Source organism: Melopsittacus undulatus, chromosome 1, assembly GCF_012275295.1.
Source record: "Melopsittacus undulatus isolate bMelUnd1 chromosome 1, bMelUnd1.mat.Z, whole genome shotgun sequence".
Classification (NCBI taxonomy): Eukaryota; Metazoa; Chordata; class Aves; order Psittaciformes; family Psittaculidae; genus Melopsittacus; species Melopsittacus undulatus.
Genome location: NC_047527.1, coordinates 128721791 through 128745607, shown reverse-complemented (window position 1 = coordinate 128745607; position 23817 = coordinate 128721791). Strand labels below are relative to the sequence as shown.

The following is a 23817-nucleotide window of genomic DNA, read 5'->3' as shown; positions in this document are numbered from 1 at the left end:
TGGATCCTGCTTCCTGACCCTTAAAATAGTCCGTCAACAGTTACCCTTTTCTTAAAATAGAGTACAATAACAGTGCATTATGATAATTAAGTAATTATGAATAGTTATTGTACCTCTGTTGTGCTATACTGGGATCTACTGAGAACCAGGAACAGCTATGTCAGGTGTGCATGTTTAAATGCACATTTATACATTAGAAGGGGAAGAGGAAATGTCTTTAATACTTCTCAATTATGGAGCTGCAGTAAGGTTGTCATAGCTTTGAATGCTTACAATAACACTCTTAATTGTTAAGTCTTCTGGGGTGTTGTGGGTTTTTACTTTAATTAATGGGATTCTCTTCACATACACTTGAAGCAGACCTCAGCTGGTCAGAAACCTACACATTTTTTTCCACTGGCTACTTGGAAAGATAACTTCAAGGAGCTGAGTATTAGAAACATAGTGCTGTGGGACTGCACAAATCAAGTATGTGTTTATCTGCCATGCATGTCATTTTTATCTCCTGTATAATCAGGTGATAATCTAGGAAATGCTGCTCTCTAAAGAACAACTGAAAGAAAGAAAAATTATCTGAAGCCCACTTACACCAACTGGAAACTTTCCATTGCCTCCAATGGCTTTTGACCAGGCCACAAGTGCTAAAATTAATCATTTCACATGACTAAGGCAGGTTGTCCCTCTGAACTCTAGGGACACGCTGTGCGGGGGGCTCAATCCTGCTTGCATTTCTCATGCACATAAGATTGAGCCCCAGCACAGCAGGTGACCTCTAAGTGTATGGCATGCTACAAGAGACAAATAGCTACTGTGATGAGCCTTGATGACACTGGAGACAACTGGGCCTAATAAAACTAGCATTTTATTTATAAGGTGCAATTAAAATCTGAAGCTTAACTTTCAGGTTTCATATAATGAGACCAGTGTTTTAGCAAATGGCACTGAAAGTACTAGTAAGGGAACTGTGATAGTAAGATTATCTGCAAAAACGTAGCATTTGCAGTGCCCCTTTTTTCATTCAAAAATATGTAAATGTCCGCCCACGAGACTGTCTGCTCTGGAGGGTAAACCACTTAAAAGTCTCACTATTCAAATGGATATGGCAAAAATACTTTAAAAATCTGTTTCATTACTGATAATGCCCTAATTCTGTCCATGCACTAGAGCGTAATCATTTATGGTATTGACTCATGTTTTACTGGTAAATGGCCCTCTGTCATAGCAACCTGTTTTCCCCCAGCAAAAAGTGTTTTATTTGGTGCCATGAAAACCACAGCTATCCACCCACTCAGATATGAGCACAACACTTACTGCAAATGCCACAACAACAATTATGAAACAACAGCAAAGTGAGTCATGCAGGATTACAGCAAACTAAGTGATATTTTGGGTGATTTTGGAACACTTATCCTATTATTAGAAACATCTATACTTGTATCTGATGAAAAAATGGTTAGTTATATAGTCTTTGAGAGCTGGCAGCTAATGCTAAAACTAGAAAAGAGATATATAAGAGTTTGGCTCCTGTTAAGCTACCAAAGAAAATCCCGATGAAATCAAAATGCACTGAAGCTGAGATTTATGGAAAAAATGTTTCAGCCCACAGTATGACAGTATTAAGAGTCAAGTAACCAGAGAGGTAAAGAAATCCCCCACTGGATTCAGAAATAGAACTCTGTAGTTTCAGCTTCCTAGCACACTTCCAGCAAGTCAAGTGACCAATGCCAGCACACAGAGCTCAACTTCTAAAGGAACTTTTTAGGCTCATTTGAGTATCTGTGATTGCATGGTGGGACTGTAACTTCTGATGTCTGGCACAGTAATGGCAAATTACATGCAATGTAGTGTTCTACTAATAAACAGAATATAATGCCAATGGTTGCTACTACAACCTTTCCAAATCTCCCCAAATACAGATTGCCAGCCTGATCAGATTGTATGCATTTCTGATGGTGGTTCCACACTGTGGAAAAATGCCCAGAAACTGTGACATACAAACTAACAAGCACTGTACATCAGTCTGAGATGTTATTCCCTTTGCATTTTGTAGTACCTTCAAGTCAATAAACAATCCAGTTGGACAAGATTTCCTGTTTGATAGAGCACTAACACCCACATATTGCAAATTTCTATCTAAAGCATTCCCAATCCTAAAATATACCATTTAACTCCATTGAACCAGGATCCTATCTAATCCAAATGGTGGATCTTACTCTGCATCACTTAAATTTCTTTGCAACCACATACAGGGGGCGAAGAGGCAAGACCACATGTTAGCCATCAATGCAATTTTTTTTCGTTTTTGGTTACGGGCCAGAGAGAGGCTACTAATCAGTGTGCAGAGGTCACCCACCTGCCCCCTGGATCACAGTTCACACACACAATTAATTCATTATGGGGAAAAGTCACTGCTGGAGGTTGAACTGCCCATTCCAGGTTTTTTTGAGGTGATGTCCTGCCACTGACCTGGAGAAACAGCTCCACTAGCTAAAACTCTATTAAATCACATTTTCTAATGCAATTTTACTAACATACATTGTATAAACCAACAATTAGTATAAAGCTTTTCCACCAAAGCAGGAATTCCTACAAGTATATGAATAGGGAGTATTGTGGAATTTGATTCTCTCTTAGTTGTGTTTACTGTCCCTTTACAATATTGCCAAGGAAAGCATTGACTTAAACATGTCATCTATGCTAAATGAGGTTTATCACAATTGATTTACCATCTGCATTCCTATTGTGCTAGGTATGAAACAGAATATGGAGTAGTTCAGATTCCTTCCATGTACGATCTTCACAAAAACAAGTATCCAAGACTCCTGCCATGTCAGTACTAGCCCTGATAAGGATACTGAGGTACAGCAAAATAAAAGGTAGATATGAAAAAGAATTTAGTCACCTAACTCCGATACTGTAATTGAGCAAATCTACTTCAGGATCCATCTGAACTTGGGATCATCTTAACTTGTATGTGTTAAGGTCACCAATGCCTAAATCACCCTTTTGAATGTGAAAGTTCATCGGAACTAGATGATCTTAAGGTCCTTTCCAACCCTAACTATCTATGATTCTATGATCAGTGTTAACACTGTGCACCCCTTCAGGTTATCCTAAAAGATAATGTTCTGCAACAGATGCTTCCAAGTTCCTTTCACAGCTCACTCTCCCTCTTCCAGTAGCATTGCTACTGTCTTTGTTTGCAGTTTTCTTCCTGAAGAGTTATCCTGAACATGCATCTCATATATGCCAGCCTCCTGAACATGCATCTCATTTATGTAGATGCATCTTGTATACAACATAATCTGATGTCAGCCCGCAGTGTCCTGGTATCCCTGATAATTATGACTTCTGCAATTACTCTGCTAGTGAGCATGACTGAATTGAAGTTTGACATCTCTCCAGTCTAGAAACCTGAGAAATTATCTAAACCAAATAAAGACTCTTACCTCAGCTTGAATGTTAGATGGCAAAACTGAGTTTTCATTTTCTGTTATACTGCTGGTGGGACCATTGCTCGGGGAACTAGGACCTGATCCAGGGGAGCTGCTACTGACTGAGGATTCTGAAAAGCAGATTAAGCATACCTGAATTTCACACTAGGAAAGGAAAACTTTATTAATTGCATACTTTTAATGGCACAGGCTTGGAGTTTCTTGTCTCTTGAAAAGAATCTATTTACTTACGTTAAAGATTTGTAATTCATCTTCCATTTCTTTTGTTTTTTCTTTTACAGAGCTACCAAGGAAAGATACTCTTGGTCTTTCCCCTTCTGATCTGTCTGATTCATAAAAGAAGAATTTAGTACTTATTTTTCCCACAAAGATGGTATGGTACTCAGTATCAGGCAGAGATTCAGGCATAGAACTTGTAATGAGTAAAAAGAACAGAAAGCATTTTCCTTTTAATTGCAAAGAATCCTGCCTCTGTAAGAGATCACAATGACAGAGATAGCAGGCTTGCAAAGGTCATGATAACACATCATCAATTCATGAGGCCTATTGCCATCCCCTTTCTTTTTAGAAAGTGGATGAGGCCATTGTGGACTAATTACATATGCAAGTAGCAATGGCAAAATATATACCACTTTCACCACATCTTTGGCACAAATATGAAGGAATAGTTACAGTATAGAATAAACTTGAAATAGCATTTGAAAGGCTGTATGTTATCTTGGTTTAAAATCTCCTGAGTTCTGTCTAAGATAAAGGGGGAGAGGATGATTTTGTTCTATGCTGTTGTATTGAGTCATTGTAATCCTACGTTGATATCAATTAAATTTATGTAATGGAAACAGTTAACAAGGTTAAAGATGGAAGAGCACAGCATTAGTAGAAGTAAGCCTATTTCAATGGAATAGCTTTCAAATTAAAACACTTAAGAAGTTAAAATAATTAGTATCTAAATGTGCAGTAAATATTCTATAGCTACTTCTTTGCTTCTTCACTCTTTCTGCCTCAGTTTACATGCAAAAATATATCCCCACTGTGTCTGAAATTACCAGGAGATTTCCTAGCTGTTTCTTGGACCTGCTTCTCTTTCCTACTAGAGCTGACTTCAGTTTAGTGAAGTGAATTCATATGCAGCTAATCTAATTGTCAGGTAAAAACTCTTGCATCATATTATCACTAGTTTTTATAGAAGAAACACAAACTTATTATTTCTTCTCTGTTTTAAAAATTACAATAGCACTTTTTGTATAGTTAGGCATCTACATAAAGGCCTTTTTTCAGTAAAAAGAATTAAAAAAAAAAGGCTTTGACCAGAAATGTTTAATCAAGGAGATTTTGATTATGAAAGGTGCAAAATGTCACATAGCTGGTATCAATAAAGATAACAGCAATCTGTAAGGCTTCAAATTATGTCAGAGCTAGGAATAGGACACATTTATTTTCAAGATTCTGCTCTTTCAATGGCTGCTGAATAAACCTCCTGGGATAAATGTTTCATTTTATACCTTGTGAGTGTACAAAATATGTAGAAATCAGCTAAAACTAAGGAAGTGGAAAACAAGAACCTTGTAAGAATTTCAGCAAATTGAAATAATAAATTAGGTGTAAAAAATCCTAATCTGGAAATAATTTATAGGGAAATGATCTTATTTAGTTGCTTTCACACTTACATTCACATCCATGTCAGAATTCTATACATGACATACTGTGGAAAGTTGTCACGAGAATTGCATGTATGAGGACACTGGTGTGAATGACACAATTCTGATATGCCAAGTGAATTCAGATACATGTCTGACAGACTGTAGCACTTGGTTACATAAATTTATGGCCTGATCCTAACACCACTTGAACAAGCTATGAAGCTACCAAAGACACAGAGTCAAAGCAAGAAATGTCAGAATGAAACCAAACACTGTAAATGCTCTTTTCTTTCAAATCTACAGGTAAGGTCTTGGCAGCATATTAATCCTAAAGACTAAAAATTATAGGATTATAGCTGTTTAGGAAATTGGGTGCAATTCTGCAAAATATATGTGGAAAAAATTACCACTACCCAATATCAAATATGTGAGAGAAAGCCTTAGCATCCACGATTCACCCACCTTGTCACTTTTTAAGCTCAAGGGGAGGAAAAACACTGAAAATTAATATTACTTGATGACAGGTTTTTACTTTGCCTTTTTTCCCCTTTTAATCCTACCATATGCATAATTCTGTATTCTCATATGCTAAAAGTTCCCTTTGAATTACTAAGAATACTTAACTATCTGCTATGATGAACAATATGTCTTTGAACATTTAAACTTTTCAACTCTTTCTTCTCAAAAAACTTAGTGAGCCCTTATATTGAAACTAACTAAACTTGACATTTTTCAAACAAGAGAAACTAGAGGGATAGGGCCAAATACAGGATTCCAAAACATCCTAACAGCAGACAGTATTTTTGTGCCTGCTATTAGCATCTGGAGTTTCCGTGGGAGATGGGAAGTTGAAGATGCAAGATCCAAAATGTTGTCTATGTACAGAAGATGCAAGTTAAGGGAAGAGGCTAATCTTGTTTTCTCCTTTGATGTCCCTTGCTACCAACAATCCACCATTTATTTGTTCTTGTACTTGCTGTTGTAAGGTACTGTTTTCCAAATTGGTTTGAAAGTATTTTTAGTTTTCAAATGTACAATACTTTTTAGTAAATGGTAGAAAGCTGTAGATTACAAGTTATTCATACACAACCATTCTTTTTCTTTTTTATCAGCAGAAAAAAAAGACATAACCTTTTCTTTAGCAAACAGTTTCAATTCCAAAATACCACTACTGTTCCATGAGCACTTGCAGCTGATACAGAATTTCTCAGTTCTTAATTACCTGTCACCTCAAAGAGTCGCTTCTTGAATGAACTGACGTTTCCATCCTTCCTCCTGAGTAGAGGACTGCTTCTTCTTTCTGTCACCTTTTGTTTTAACCTTGAACGTACCTTCAAATTGGGCTCTGAAGCTGGAAATGAAAAAAAAGAATAAATGATTACAAATCAACTTACTGCTTTGTGTCAGTCACCACTGACATTCTCTCATCTGATTTTACCACCCGTTCTCCCCAGCCACACTGTTGCTCCTCATACAACTCCATATTAGACGGGAGGCTGGGAAAGAGAGGAAGAGAGCTAAAAATCTTCAGATCCCAGTATTTTTCTAATCCCATTTCAACTTTGAAGTTACCCATTAATTATTGCTAATATCATAAGTACTAACTACAGATGAATGCAACTTTTATTCTACATCATTTTTATCTCTCATGTAGGTGAAAACTTGGATAGAAATACAGCTGAGAAACTGGAACCTTATAATTGGATTATGGTCTGGTGACAGAAATAGAGAGAAGCCTCCATTGCTGCCTCTTGATTGCTCTTAGAAATATAAATTACAACAAGACTTGCTGGCAGAACATTTCTTGGTCAGCAATTTTAGGCCCAGAACTTCAATGTTTTCTAAGTAACACACTGTATAACTACATTTATGACAGTGTTCTAAGTACATTTACACAGAAAAATATACACTCTGAAAATGAAGAAGGACTGATTCCCAGAAAACCTAGGATTATATTTAATACACCTTGGGAAAGTTCCACCTTTGTTTTCTAAAAGGACAAGGTCTTTTCGTACGAAGGCAAGAGATGAAGCTCTGCTGTGTTTTTTTAGCATGATCAAATGTTTCATATACTCATTTATCTGCTTGTCTAAGTAAACCCTCTATCAAACAGACTGGTAAGAGCTAGTGAAAGATAATTGCAGAATGAAGTTGTTTATGTTTCCCTTTCTGGAACTGAGGCTTGGCTAAGCAGTATCTCAAAACAGAGAGAACTGGAAACCGGGACTAGTTCTCTCTCTTACGCACAGGCATACACCCAGCCCCAAACAAGGAGCTAGAGTTAGCAGAAAAAACAAATAAATAAAATCTTCATTCTTTTCAGCATTTTATTCTTTGGCACTTTGGGACAAGAATTCAATTGAACACTTCTAATTCCGGTCCCTGCCCAAAATGTATTATCACACGTCTTTTTCCTGATGTACCACATTTCCTTGGGGACGACAATGTTAGAAATGCTTGCTCGAGAGCAAAGAGGCTGCACCTCTGCCAGACCGCTGCTGTAACCTGTAGTACCTGCAGTTGTGCACCAGTCTTTGTCACGTACTACATTGGTCTTGGCAAGTGCTCCCTTCCAAGTGCCTTGAGTACATTTCACACCAAGATACAGAGGCTAGCACAACACTAGATATCTTTAATAAAAAAAAATATTAACAAGAGATTTGTTATTACTGACTAACACTGTTAAGATTAATGGTTCTAGTGATAGAGTAGATGACTTGTTTGCTAAGATACCGTTTGTTATGAAATTGGAAACATAACAATGGGCTAAGATTACACTTCATGCTTTCACCAGAAGTCTCAGCAGGTACAACAATATTTGGAAGAAAAGCGTACTCACTGTTTCTGCACTTGCAGTTATTTTAATTTATACTATTCCATACTCTTAAAATTTAGGAGAATACTTCTGTGTCAGTGACAGACTACTGTGATACAAATTGTCTGCAACACTCACTGGAGAAATGCTTCTATTCTATATGAATGCTTCATGATCAGTTACAGTGATTGCCTTTCTATTTTTACCACATCATATTCTGCATTTGAGTCAATCCTGTAAGCAGAGAAAGCAGACTTTGATGTCAATGTCTGAATCTATGAGCCATCTGAGAAGGAAATAATCGATTTTAAAATGAAAAAGGCATGGAAAATAGTTTTCAAATTATAAAATAAACCTTCCAACAAAAACCACAGCCAACGTTTGAAGAGTGTTTGCTTCAAATACTGGTTTTCTTGAATGTGTCCCTTGAGACATTGCCAGTTCCTGACATGGTACCTAACAGGACTCGATGGCTGGCAGTAATAATGCAGGTTTCAGTGCACTAAAAATATAAACCTAACCAATTTGAAGATGTGTGCTCCAATGGACAAAATGAAGAAGTGGAAAGTGGTTTCTTCACACCTATCTGTGGCGGAGGTGTGTGACTGATGAGGTCACTGCACCTCATCTTGACCAAAGCTGAAGCAGAATTACTAGTGGCTGCAACAGGTATGGATCACAGCAGCAATCATATGTGCTTCAGTGCACTCCGACATGAAGGCAGTAAGCACATATCTACAATTGTCAAGTCTTCTCTGATATTTAAAAAGGCAAAATTAAATATTTTCATTTTTATAGGTAGAGCTGTAGATTAAAATTATAACTGCAAATCCATAAATATACACACAGACTGCCCCAAAGAACATCCATGAGATTATTTCGAAATTATTTTAATCCTCTAAGTCTTAAATGCAAACAAGTGAGCAAAAAATGAAAATATATTTTTCAAACTTTTTTTTTAACTAAACTGTTCCCGTAGTATCTGGAAGGCAGTTGGAAAGACTTAAGAATTGTTATAATTAATCTGCCTTACATTTCAAATGAGTTTTTGGTTCAATATTTTAACTAGTGTTTCTTAGAAGTGGTCTAGAGAGGAATAATGCTCAAAATAACTGTTTTTCATGAGTCACCCCTGTAAGTATTTCTGCTCCACGTTATTACCACCTTTGCTTAACTTAATTAATCCACTGCCAAGGCTGACTATGTTCATCAACCAACAGCATACTCCATGTGGAAAAGAAGTGTCCCATGGAGAGCCAGTGCCAAGTAACTTCTGAAGCTGAAGTTTTACTCATCAGGTTGCTGCAGAGTAGCTTCATCATGCAGACACAAACCCCTAAGAGTTATCCTTTTTTTTCTCTGTTTATGTTACAAAATCACTGAAAAGACCTTCATGTAGTCTATCACTTTAGGTAGTGATACAACCATTAAGACACTGACTCAGCAATATAATTAATGCATGTGGGTGAATTTCTGTACACCAAGCAACCCACTGGGGTCCAGGATTCAAAACCAGATTAATTCTACCCCATACAAGATACATCCTGTATCTCCCTTTTCTGAGGGAAGAGTGCCTCTCTGAAGTACTGGAGGTGCTGAATGAGGTCGGCTTTGCTGGGTTAGATGCCTGCAAGTATAGCAGACTGAATCACCTGACTATGGAGCAAGAATGTCAGAGACAAGAGATAACCAAGAGCAAGTGGCCAGGAGCACAGCAGATTAGTTAAACAGGACTGTATGTTCTCATGGCACCAGGCTGGTAGGGAGGGCCATTCATCTAAAATCCTGCTAAGAACCAGTATAGATGTGATATTGGTCTAATTGGTCACTTTTAGCCCTGCCTCCTTGTTCCACAACTCCTTGCACTTCTACTACATTTAGCACTTTGGAGCAAGTAATAATCAATTCCCACTTGCAGAAAGGGAAAATATACTATTTGAGAGTGCTTTGCTGCAGCTATTTTTTCTGAAGGCCATTAAAGCCCATGTCATCGATCTTAACAGGATTCACCTGAACCCATTTGAACAACTCACTTGAGTGGATTTCAGGAAAGACTATCCTGAAAATGACTTTGTTTATGTAACTGCAGCATAATTTGGAATAATGAGATGTTGCACTAATACGGCTTATTTAGTCTTACTTTTATTACCTGGCTTATTCTTTTTTCAGTGCTGGCAATAATGAACTGGTATTATTCTTTAAATAACTGTAAGTAGGAAAGAGGTATAAAAGATACAGAAAGTATTTAAACTACAACAGAAGATATCACAAGTAACCCAAGGACTGTTATCTGTAATATCCTTGGTGTGATTTGTAATTATTTCTAAAGAACTGAGAATTTTGCTTCTAGATGAAGAAGAAAGACAGCATTTTAATGATTTTTCTCATCTTTGATGGCAACTTCATACAGGAGGAAAGAAGTACCTGTACTATTAAAAATGGAAAATATACAGGCTTCTATATAGGTACACATTAATTTCATCACAACAGCTACCATTGCTCAGATGAAAGAAAACTATCCTCCCTGAGAAACACGATATTGAAACACAAACATTAGAGACAGAAAAATGATTTGGTGAAGTCATTATATGCTATACTTCACTTTGCTTAATATTACCAATATGCAGATACTAGCATTAAAGAATACAGCCTGGGTGCAGATTGCTCCCAGATGCGCTTAGGATGTTTTCTGATAGGGCTTTGCTTCATTGTTTCTTTTTATTAAGCACACAGAGATATTTAAGAAGAGCTAAAAATCCTTTCTGTGCATGGGGAGAGGACATACACATGAAGGGAATGTAAAAGATAATAATGTACTACTTTTTGATGGTTCCTGGAACACAGTACTACTTTTGTATCAGAAGAGTGTGTGCCAACTTCAAATCAGCATTTAATGAACCCAGGCAGGAAATGGGGGGTGGGATAGGGTGCATAGTGAGCAGGTCCTCATCTCAAGCCTGAAGCCATATATAGGAAACCTGACAGAAAGTGAGCTTTTGTCCAGACTTTGAAAGGCTCTAAACTGAAAGCATTTCCTTTTCCTCACTGGCAGGCTGGCTCAGAAAAGCTGTGGGGCTGTGAGGTAAATGATGCTAAATGTGGCTACAAAGATTTTCAACAATAGCATGAGCAACAGCAGCAACATTCAGATCTTACTTGAGAAATAAACTGTTCCCTAACGCACATGGCACCAGTTGTTATCACTAAGATAATTTTGAAACAATAATTTGGACTTCTTTAACGTAAATAAGTCAATAGAAACACTTAAGAAACAAAGACTTCATGAACTAGAAGTAAATCTTCACTGTTACTTTCTATTTCCTTAGCTGTCTTTTTTTTTTTTAAGCCATGAAGGGTCATATATTACATTGATTTGATTATATTCTATGCTATACTCCATGCATGAGTAATCAATTGGGTTTTTTTCACCTTATATCTAAAAAGTATCAACAAAGGAATACATAGTCAAGGAATCCTTTTTTTTCACACCACATAGTTTGTTATTTTTAACACTATTGTAACTAGAGACACATGCACAGATAAGCATTATGTGCTTTACAACACACAACCAAAACAGTCCATGACAAAGTTAGCTTGAAGTCCAAGTTACAGAACTAAGAAATGATGTATGGGTACAGACCATCAGAGGTACAAGACAAAATAATGAGATGGTACTGGTTAGCACAATCGTGGTATTGCCAGCATACCAGTGGCTTATCCTTTGTCAAATTTTTCTAGTATTGTGGCAACTGGGAATTTTCAAGATACTGAATGTGAATAATGAGAAATCTTTGAGATCCCTGTCGTGATTGTACTTGAAGCAGAAGGAGTACAATGGGAGAAAACATACTGTGAGGAGGTTCTCATTTCATTGGCTCTGCTGCATAGAACAATTTCCTGGTCCATGCTGTGGGCTCCCAGTCACTGTGGTGATATGCATAAATAACAAAGCAGCCTGCAGCCTATGCCATGCCAGGACGTGGAAATCAAGAAGTCAAACCTCACATTATACTTACTGCATCAATGAAAATAGCCAAAAGAGGTACATCTAAGGTTCCTCGGTAGCTAGTCAGGGATGGGCTAGGGAGAAACTTCCCAGTTTTGCCTTCAGTGATGTAGGCTGAATGAATAGCATAAGATGCCCCTAGGTACCGTAAGAAAGGATGAGAAGATAATCTGTGATTCCTCACCAGAACTATGAATGCAACCAAAGGCAGGCAGAAAGCTAGAGTGACAGAGAACACAGGTCAGAGACCAAATCTGCTTTCCAGCTTCCTCAGTGTTTTGTGGAGAGCTGTGAATGAGTTTGTCCTGAGAGACCTGATGGTCTCAGCCTTTCCTCTGCTGCACATGTAAATAGTCTCTGCTCTGCATGGCATTTCTGACTTCTGCTCTGGCTTCCTGTAGGCAGCCACAGACTGTTTCAGCCACTTTCACATAGCTGAATATATTAGGCATGAGCCAGATGAGCAGTGGTTTCTGTTTTCATACATGACTGACATTTGCTGCAGAAGACCACATCCCAGTACAAAACAGTACTGGACAATGAACATGTGGATATCCTCCCCACTGCCTGACAGACTGGAAGATACCAGCATAGAGTAAAATTCTGTAGGTTCAATGATTTCTAAATTCTGGTGATTTAAAATGCCATTTGTGAAAAGAGTTTTAAATTAGATTCATGATAATGAAAGCTATTTACACATGCCCTCTAAAGCTTTTCCAAAAACTACATGGACCTGACCACTGGGTGGTCTCAACAAGGCCAGAGCACCAGATACAGCAAGGCAGTATGGAGACGCTTTGTTTTTCTGGCTTGCATCATCTAATGTGTTTTCAGCATACACTGAAACTGTTTCCTATACAACCATTTGCTTTAAGAGGACTGCTGGTCATATGTGAAACCCTTTAGTACTTTGCTTTATTTTACTTTTGTTAAAGGCAGAATGCTTTATTTATACAGACTAAGGTAAATATTCATTCCCTAAATAAAAAAACAGGTTTAGTGAAACACATGGTAAAAGAGCTAATTAGATTAGAGGGGATCTCACAGCCCTTCAGCTCTCTGCAGGCTAAGGAAGCCTATATAACAAGATTAGCAAATTTTCATTGAATTCCTAAAGAAGGTTCAAAAATTAAATATTCCCTGAAGCTGTTTTAAATATCTGTATTTTCCTTGTTATTCACTGCAGTCTGTATGAAATGTAAAATTTCTGGTTTATTATCTATGCAAACGGGTGTTACCTTTCTAGGAATGACTTAGTGAATCAGATGTAAGAGTTAGTGTATGGCTTGTATATAGCCAGAATTAAAGATTTTTGTATTTTTAATGAAATGCTGATCAGTTCAATATATTTCCTGTTGATATTTGTTCTGCATGTAATCTGTGCGGCAAAAGAACAGGATTCTTGATGTAATTCTTAATTTCTATTCCTTTAGCACAAAACCAGCAGCTCCTTGCATCTGCACCACTGGGCTATACAGTGGCTTCAATGAGGCCATGATCTCATGAAGCCTCTTAGGTCCCCATTACATGTCAAGTCTGCTGAAACCATGACTATCATTGTTATGCCATGTTAATCTTATTCCATGCAAACTAATATTCTTTTCCAATAATACAAAGGGGATTAAAAAGAAAATAATACTATACTGTCTTGATGCATAGAGTAAAAGAACAAGGATATTTAAAAATTAATTCTCATTTTATGGGAGCCAAATCACATATTGGTTCTCAGGATGTAAAAAGGAGAAAAAAGGTGAAATGGGCCATTTAACAGAGGACATCCCTCATTTGAATAGTAATAACCAAATTTAGATATGCATGACTAGCAGTCCTTCTGGTTAGGTCTCCACTGGTTATTCCCACCTCCACTTCTGACCATATACACCAGTCAATTCTAGCTGGGAAGAACTGATGGGAATAACATGCTTTCTGCAAATACAGCAAATCCCACTCTTCAGCCTAAATTCTCCTCAAACATCCACAGAATCACTAATTTTGCACATGAAAAAATATTTTCTTCACTGAAGAAGTGCCAGAGATACTCCCCTAACCCCAAAAGTCAAGACTTTCACAGGGTCACCATCTGACCCTTACATACATGATTTATTTTTACAGAATAATCATGTGCATGATTATGTTGCTCCCCAAGTCCCATACAAGAAGGAATCAGTTAATAGGGGGATTAAATCCCACATATTTTAATATAGGAAAATGTCCAGCAGTGATAATTCAGGCAACAAGTATAATGTAATATTTCACCAACATTCAGAAATTTATGATGAGACACCATCACCTTCTCCCCCAGTTTAACAGGGCATCAATGCCATCAGCAGATCAGAGCTGGACAGGTCTAGATTGATGAAGCATACTCTTTAGACTTGTCCACAGGCAACACAAGAGTACAGGATGCCAGGAAAACAGAAGCAACTAAGACACAGTATATGTTATTTGCCTAAAAGATGAGAACTATGGGCCAAGTTCAGCTCAAGAGCAGGAAGACAATTCAGTTCCACTGAAGACAAACAAAGATGAAACTGGACCAAAGTTGTCTGGACTTTCAAAACCTGTTTGTCTAATTTCTATAGGCAGGGTTGACTGTGTGAAAGGATCTCTCTGTGTTGAGCTAAGGGAGGAGAAACCCCTCACCTGTTTAAAGTCTTAATTAGACATTGACACTGCACCATCACAATGAAACTGAATTAAAACAAGCTCACTTTTAGATATGTTCTTTATGCTCTGGGATATAATTCCAGTCCCCTACAACTTAATTAGCTAAATATACAAAGTAACCTTCCATCTGGTAGAGTAATTTAACAAGAATAATTGTGCACCACCATAACTCAACGAGACACTGAGGAAAACCATTGAAATGCTATTTCCTTTCCTTTGGAAGAGAATTATGTACAATTTCAGCATGCTTTGCATTTCTAACAGTTAAAGCCAACAGGGAGGTATCACTCTCATTTATATTACTTTCCCATGAGAAAATCAAAAGCAAAGTACAAAGCCTATGCCGTTGTTCATGAATGGCTCTGTAATACTTACTTAGCTTTAGCCAGAACATGTTATTTGGCAGCTAAACCCCTTAATTTGAGTTGTGGGTTTGAACAGATTTTTCAGTGAAACTATGTTTTGCAGGGGTTTGGAGAAGTGCAATCTTTACTAACTAACGTTTTCTATTTTGGATGATCCGATACCATGTGATTTCCACTTTTCGCTTCTCTCCCTGTTTCTCTCTTTTTGCCATCTTTTAGATGTTCTTGTTTACTTTCCTAAGAGTTTTCAACTGTCCCTGCCCTAATACAGTGGAAGAAAAATAGCAGTCCCACTGAAACCAAAGAGGACAATTTCTACTGGCTTCAAAGAGTCTCAGATTCTTTATGCAATATTTTTAACTTATCCAGAGTGAATAGACTTTGAAATGCCCATTAAAACCATTCCACTTCATTTTCAATGGACATTATACTCTTATAATGCTTTAGATTTTAGGACTGCTCTCTGCTCCTTATTTAAACTGTTTGCTTTAGGTTCAAAAGTCAAAAAGGTGCCTAGTATCTGATTACCTGCTTATCAGAAAGTTACACAAGCTACTTGTTAATAGTAACTTACATAACAATTCTGAAAACATACACAGTTTGAATAAGAAAAATATTTATGCAACCATATAAAGCAGACCTTTGTAATTCAATTTTGGCTATGCATTGGGTACTAGAAGGAGAAAACAGTATTTAGATCAAGATTGTGTAATTAGTCTCGCCATAAAGAAGGTTCAGTATCTAGCACAGCAGAGTAATTACTAGCAAGACAGAAAGTGGTATGTATACAGGTAGTGGCATTTTTCCTAAAACAGAAATACAGTGAAGAAACTTCATATCCAGTTCATCTTGAAAATGAGTAAGAATCACCCCCATGTAACATCTTCGTTTCCTGCAGTTAAAAATAAGTGTTAAACATATTAAGAGGAACAACCTGGCTCTGCAAGGAAGTCTATGAGGATGAAGTCATCCTGGTGATGACTCCTGTTGAATCCTTGTGGAGACTCTGACTGCTTTCATGATACCAAAGTATACCTACACAAGTTCTTTTCTCTCTGAAGCGTCATCAAGCCTGCATCCTTCCCCACCCCCAGCTTAGGAGGCTATAGAACCCTGACAGATCTGAGATGACTGCAGCCCAGCACAGTAGCTACAGTGGTATTACATTTCTTTAGAGTTGCTGGCTCCCAGGGGCTGAACTCTGTTTTGGCTTGCTCATTACATGAATCCGGAAGAAGCTGTTAACAACAGTTTGCTTCAGATTCTCTCTCCAATTGCAAGTGAAAGTTTCTTCTCTAAAACCTCTTACTACTCATTATGCCCTCTCACGTGAATTTAGGAAGGCTAAAAATGTCTGGTGATTAATGGGAAGAGAAGTCAAGAAAAGAAGGGCTGGGAATCAGGACACTTTTTTCTTGTTGTTCCTTCTCACTGTGTTAAGAAAGCACTGGTGTTTTCCTTCGGGCACATGTCCTAGTCCAAATTTGTCAAGACGGTTCATTAACCCAGGAAAACAAAGAGTCTGAAAGGCAGGAATATTTAGCACCCCTGAAAAATCAGACAGAATGAGAAGAACTGCATCATGTTTGCTTTGTTTCCATGCTTCAATAAACAAAGTGTCTCTCCCATTTATTGTGGTCACTCATAAACTTGGAGAAAAATAACGCTTCTCTCTACTGAGCTTGACTTCTTCATTTTGGTAGATACGGTAATAGAGGGTTTGCAGTCCACTAAGCCTTTTAATTATTTTTACTGAAGACCAAAACAAATCCAGCTTTTTCATACACTGTTACTTCACAGGAGAGTGTTTTCCTAGAAAATGCAAACAGGAATGGAATTTGGTGGCACAAAAAGGAAATGAAGAAAAACTTTCAGACTCAACCTGGTTTTCTTCTCAGTTTCAACTGCTCCAGTAACTGAGTCACTAAGTGCAGAAAGAATGGTAACGAAATATTCTAATTATTTATTTTTTTAAATTACATCTTCTGGGTTCTCAGTTCAAGAATCTTTCACTCTCATTACACCAGAGCTATGCTGCTATTCTACTGCCTAATCAGGTTAACGTACTATGGTTTTTACAGAGTGACCTTCATGACTGTGCAGCACAGAATTCTCCCTCTCTTTCATCACAATATTAAGCAATCCTTCATCTCCTCTTTTTTCCTACCTGAAATTACACAGTTTCCCCCTTCCAAGCAAGAACCTTGTGCTATTTGCTATTTTTAAAAAAACAAAGCTATACATCATCCGTTGAGCATGCTTCCAATTTTTGGAAAGCAAGCTGCAAATATCTTCTTAAATAGTACTATTGTGAGAGATCTTCAGATCCCTAAGCAGAATGAAAGCTGTAAGCTTACAACTCCATCAGCAAGGAAAGATTCAACTGTCATGAACCTCCCCAAAAAAATAGTAATAGACAGTGACTGATGTTCCCATTCTACCACGATTGTGCTAAACTCAGGTAAAAAACCCTACATTTTATACTTCATATGATGATGTCCCCGGGAATTTCTTCCAGTAAAAGTCAAAATTCAAAAGGCAAAATGCATAAATTCCACCTATAGCAACACTTTTAAAAAGCATGCAGCTTTGGTTAGAGAGCTAACCTTTATTGGAATTTACTGGTTTCTGCTGGTTTGCATCAACACTTGCACATAGAAAAGGAAATGTTATAGATTGAAGAAAATGAAAACATCATGGCCATTTGCCAAAATTTCTGCGTATTTCCACAGGGTAAAAAAAAAAGCCAAACAAAAACCAAAGCCTTTTCTTAAAAAGAACTTATACCTTATCAAACCCATGTTGTTTGCTCCATTTTTGTTAGTTTTATAGTAACCTCATCAAGCATATCATATTTTTCCTGACTGATAGGCATAGAATGATGGAATTGAACAATCAGAAGAAGGTCCCTGTCGTAAATGATCAGGTCTTCAGAAGCACACAGCTCCCATCCCAGCTCTTACAACAGTCAGTATGAATTTCAAAAGTGTTCAGTAATAAGGAGGAATTTTCAAACCTCTCTGGGTAATTTAGACACATTAGTCTCATTGAAAGTTAATGAGCCATGTGCTGCTCATGCTTTTGGGTGCTTTGCAGAAAATGTAAGTTATGACTGGTATCCATGGTGAAAGTTGTGGGCATTTTAAAAATTTGATCTTAAGCTGTTTTGGCTAAATTCTGCCCTTAGCTACAGATGTGTAGCTTCTCCTTATGGTATATTTATCTGTCCAATGAAGCAATAGCTCCCCTTGCTCTGGTCTTTTGAAAGTCTGTCAACACAGAGCATCTGAATGCAGCTGTGCAAAGAGCTGCATATCCTGGCCTCTAGCCCCTAGGACAGTCCCAATCCTCCATGAAACCGAGCTGCGTGAAGCCCTTTGCCAACAAATTCTGCTGCATCTTGTACAGAAAGGAATAATCCTCGCAGCTAAGAGAGTTACTGAGTAACAACAGTCACTGCACTAGGGTGTTAACTCTGTTACCTAACTGTAAACATAGAAAGAGCAAGACTCTTAAGTCTTTCCCTAGTTATTTATTACATACCTTTCCCTATCTATGTATCCCAACAATCTAAATGCTAGAAGAGTAAAAGCCTCTAAGAATATCTTCCTCTTTACTATAGCCTCTCTGAATTAATTTTTAAAAGATGAATAAGAGATGCATACTTTAAGACTAAGTAAGCAAAGGTTAAATAGATTACTGAACAAGAAAGTGAGCAAACAAGAATCAGTGTCCCCTTAGCACTGAAAAACACATTAGGATGTCAGCAGAGAATAATTCAGCTTTGCTGCCCATTCAATCTGATCTGAGAGCAACCGATTCAATCAGAATCACCTTCCAACAGCATTATATTAAAGTTGGAGAAGAAAAAGATAGATCTGCGTGCTATATTACTAATATGAAAGGTAAAATTGAGAAGCAAAACAAAACTGTGATTAAAATCCACAACAGGTAATCCTTTCTTAAGGCTGAAAGGAATGTAAGGTCTGCTTTCATATGAATTGCCGACTTCATGCAGGTTCAGCAACACAGAGAGTTTACCAGGAGCCAGTGGCAATAAGCATTCATACCCTAAAGGAAAGGAAAAGAGGTTCACCCCTTATGGCAAAGGTCAGATTTCTGCAGGCTTATAGTCTGTCTATATACATGAGCTCGTGGAACATCTTTGTCTAGTAAGGTCCCATGAGGATGACACAGGCTCCACAATGTCCCCTCTGCCTGGAGGATGGCCCTATAACCACCCAGATCAGTTTAGGGTCATTTGACTTGTGTCAGTCTGGTTCCTGTTGCTTTTACTCTCAACCTGATGAACAATCATTGCAACCTTTGTGGGGTGTTGCTGAAGGCTGGAATTAAACAGCTCTAGTATACATAGAAACTGGATGTGTAAACAGGATATTTAACAGTTGCTATTTTCATGGATGTGGAGAGCTATCAAATATACTCCCTTGTTAAGATAAAACATGTTGTATACTTCATTTATACATGCTTATCAGAATCACTATGTAAATGTCATAGAAATGGTTATGCTAATGATTATATTAGCATTTGTCTATTTATTCTGTAGATATCTTTTCAGAGAGTCATCATGTCCTTTGTTCAATTTTGGAACCGATGCATTGCATGCCCAAATATTTGGAATAACATATAGAAAACATCTGGATTTAATTATATTATAGTCCTCTTATGCAGACAATGGGAATTGAATTAAGGAATATTTTGAAATCCCCACAGAGATATAAAAGTATTAGCAGCTGCAGGAGAACTTTACTGTTACAATGTTTGAAAATGTTTTGTTTTACAGATCAACAGTCTGACACATCATAAATATCAATCATAACATTTAAGATATACAAACATGGAAGAAAAATTAAAACTTGCATTACAAAAACATGTAGATGAATTTACAGAATTTAGAAGATGTTGAGTATGTCCTTTAATTTTAAAAATTAAAATGTAAATTCTATTGGCACAGAAAATATATGTTGTACAGCGGTATTAAGCAGAGAACCACATAAGGGCTTATTGTGGCTGAATAGCCCGAACAAGATTTTATAGAATCTATATTGCCACCATATTGTACAAAAAGTAATTCAGCTAGAATAAATCAGCATTTTGCTTTTCATGCTTTCATTCCTTTGAAAATATTTGGGGATATTATATAAGCTTAGAGTCTGCCCCAAAGTATTAGATACAGACTGCATTTTCTTTCTGAATATATGCTGGTTCCAAATGCCACTTCTTTTCAAGTCAATACCAGTTTTGCAGTTAGTTTTCAATCTCCCAGTGGCTAAATCTCATTCAAAGACTGTTACCACAGTAGGGGGTCAGACTTTCTCTCTGTATGTAACTGGATCACTCAACAGCAGACTCATGCAATAAGCGATCTAATGTTTTCTTTTCTTTTTTTTTTTTTTTCTCTCCGCTCTTCTTAGTGTCTCCTTGCATTCCTGGATACTAGTCAGTGCACCAAGGTCCTGAGGCAACAGCCACATGGACTCCACCACCATCCTTCTAGCTTTCTTTATGGTGCAGAAAAAGTCAAGACTGCAGTTCACCTGCTGTCAAGACAAAAGGTTCAGTTGCTAAATCCTCTGAAACACTTAGATGAAAACATTCTTGTACAGTATTACATATTTCTATGTGTAAAAAGCACACAAAAAAGTGTGAATGGCTGTGTATGCATATATGCAACTTTGACAACCAATGACATAAAATATAATATTAATCCAAGTCCTCCTTTCCACAAATTCCCCTAAAAATGTCCTGAAAAACATTCTCTAAAGGGAGCACACCACCTGAAGGCAAATATTGTACCTACCATGCAAACCAGAGAGAACTAGAATACTGAAACAAACAAAATAATGCCATAAAAGACTGATGAAATGATGGTCTGTTTAGAAACTAAATTTATCAGGACAGAAGCTTGCACTAGCCACTAAATGTTGGGAAACACCAACTCCTGATACCATCTGGTCTTCGCCTTGTAAAGATGCAGTCAGGATCTTTGAACTTACCCATAGCATCATCCTGAACAGGCTTTGTGGACTAGGATACATGCCTTGCTGATGATCAGCCTAGTTAAAGGGCAGGAGAATTGCTGGGTAAGTGGCTCGAATAAACTACACTAACTCACCTGTTTTACGAAGAGGAAAATCATCCTTGGCATCCTGTGCTCCTGGTAAAGCGTATTTGTATGGTGGCGAGGCCCCGCTCAGGGGTGGAGAGCTTTGATCCAGTGAGGTATGGTGGGCAGCCCTGCAGCAGACATAGCGAGGTCACAAATTAGCAGTCACTGAGGTGACCAGCAGTAACTACCTACACATGTTGTACACTTTTCTCAGCTGTGTTTATGTTCTTGTTCATCTAAGTGTGCATAAACCACAGGCTCATGTAACCAATTTCACTTTTACAGTAAGTTATGGAGCTCCTCGGGATTCCCAAGAATGTGTTTTTTGCTCTCATTATAACAGTCACATAGGATAAGGGTAACATTGACCTACAGACAGGATCTGTCACCAGTTTGGGGAACTGACCATTTTAGACTCTTGCATTTTAATATGAACCAGCTGGGGCACAGCAAAAACCATTTACATCTTGTTTATCACACACAAATAAATGTACATTGATCCAAGCCTCTTCTACCAAAATCTGGGTGATTTTAAGGGCAGGAGGGTTTGCATAAAACTAAACAAAAATACTGAGTTCTTCTTATCTGCTGAAAATAAAAAAGCAAACTATTTAGTGGACAAGGCAGATAACCTTGCATGTAAGTTCAGTTTGTAAGTTTTGCGAGCCCACCACTCTGCAGCATGTAGCATTCATATCAGCAGAAGAGTTCCAAGTTGAAGAGTGCTTTCTGACAACTGCTGGATGAAAGAAATAGTGTGAGCACATCTTTCTGAACATGGAAACTGCAAATTGCAAAGAAATTGCATCATTTGGCCAGAGAGGGAAAATTTTAAGCTTTCTGTTTATCTAAACATAATTTTACTTGGCCTTTTACAGAGTCTCTCCCTATCTTCCCAATGTAGTGTGGTTAATCAATACTGTGACTCTGTCAAAAGGGGCACTACCATGAGAAGTACTACATTCCCTAGTGTAGCAGAACTTTTTGTTCTCACTCATCTGAAGACTCAAGAACTAAGCTTAGATTATTAGTCCAGAAATCTTATGCACTCAAGTGAATTTTACACATTATTTGGGAACCAAAAATAGTGTATCTCCACCAGAAACAATGTAACTATATATTAAATCATGTTATCACAATGCTCTGATTAGCTCACAATGGAAACTCCAAGTGAAGACCTTCAGTAATTCCTGTTAAAAAGTACAAGATGGAAATGTAGCGTACAATATGCATTTTTGTTTTTCCTACTGAAGATCAATTCAGATGTAATATTGAAGTCTTTCAGAAATGCAGTGAGTTAATTTTGTTGGATTGACTTATGTGTCTGTTGTAAAAACTGCAAACTCTTAAAATGTTGGGAGTTGGAGCTAGATGATCTTAAGGTCCTTTCCAACCCTAACTATTCTGTGATTCTATGTTAATAGGCTTATTCCAGGATTCAAAAAAATCCCTTGCTTCAATGGTCTAAGCAGATACTTATCAAGGCCAAGGCATCATGAGAATAAGCAGTTTTGCATTCTAAAATCCATTTAAGTAAGAAAAGTCAAATGACTTCTATCCTTCTCAAAATCTTTGTGAGTTACTTACATCATTCAAGTAACCTCACTGAAAAGCAGCCTCTCTTCAGAAGGAACAAGTTATGTGATTGATTCAAAATCCAAGTAAATCAAACACAAGCTGTTCTAACTGAAAAAAAATTGAAGAGACTACGAAAAATGACAGGTATAGTTGTAAAATTTGCAATAGCATCAAGAGATGAAGCAGCTGAAATAAAAAAATATAAATTTCTGACAGCATCTTGTTCTGTATAGTTCTCGTGTCTGAACACTGAGTACTCTTCTGTTCAAGCAGAAATATCACACTTCTAGCTTCCTGCTAACTTCTTGGCTGAACTTCTGTTTTATTCTAAAGGCAGTCTCTCAATACCCCTGCTGGAGAAGCATTGTGGCAAGTTTTAACAGATACCTCAATGAGGCAAAGAAACAGCTTAATACTGAACATACGTGTACCAGAGCTTGGGGTGACGGCTCATGGAATGATTCTTCCCATTTGCTGGAGAGTCTTTTGTTGCCGATTTACTCAACAGGAACTCCTGAAGTTTCTGCTTCACTTCTGTACTGGCCACTGCCCCTAAGACACACAGAGTTAAACACATCTTATCTTTCCTCAAAAAAAAAACCAAAACAAAAGCCAAAACACAAGAAAGAGCCTGTGTCTTGCTGCTGGAAGTGTCGTAAACTATAAAAATACTGGTGGAAAGCAGTCAAAATGAGATAACATTTGAATTAAATGCATGTCTGTAGAAGACTGAAGTTGGCCATAACCCAGCTATCCAGTGAAGTCATAAGGAATATTTCAACAGTTGATGAGACCATTTATCCTGGACCAGATGTATCTAAAGAATTTAAATTATTTCCTAATAATTCCCAAATACAAAACCAAAGATAGAACTAAAAAGACAGTGACAAAAGGTCACTTGGAGTTTGCAGAAAAGAATGCTATTTTTAATCTTTTAGTAAAGTAATAGCCCAGCAAAACCGGTCTCTGAAAAGTGCAAAAAGAGACAGTAGTGAGCCTTTTTATTCAAGCCACTTGAAAAGCCTGTACCTGTGATGCCTAGAAGACAAACCACAGTCTGAAAAATTAGTCTTTGTTAATAACTCTACTCTTATGACACAAAACCAACAGAAAGACCAAAACACCAGGAAGACACAGTCCATTTTGACCTCTCGGTGGCTA

The 23817-nt window shown here is 37.5% G+C and overlaps 1 protein-coding gene across 5 annotated transcripts in view; it reads right to left on the bottom strand.

Moving 5' to 3' along the window:
* The window catches only part of HDAC9 (histone deacetylase 9), a 395548-nt gene that overhangs the window by 203810 nt on the left and 167921 nt on the right, over positions 1 to 23817 (bottom strand). For 3 of the 5 annotated variants that reach the window (XM_031052375.2, XM_005152865.3, XM_031052376.2), the window contains 4 exons: positions 23082 to 23208; positions 21085 to 21206; positions 6318 to 6446; positions 3450 to 3565 (listed from right to left, as the gene is read on the bottom strand). In XM_031052375.2, coding sequence (XP_030908235.1) covers positions 3450 to 3565; positions 6318 to 6446; positions 21085 to 21206; positions 23082 to 23208 — 494 coding nt within the window. The remainder of the gene's footprint in view (positions 1 to 3449; positions 3566 to 6317; positions 6447 to 21084; positions 21207 to 23081; positions 23209 to 23817) is intronic. The other 2 variants (XM_031052377.2, XM_031052378.2) reach the window with 1 other exon arrangement.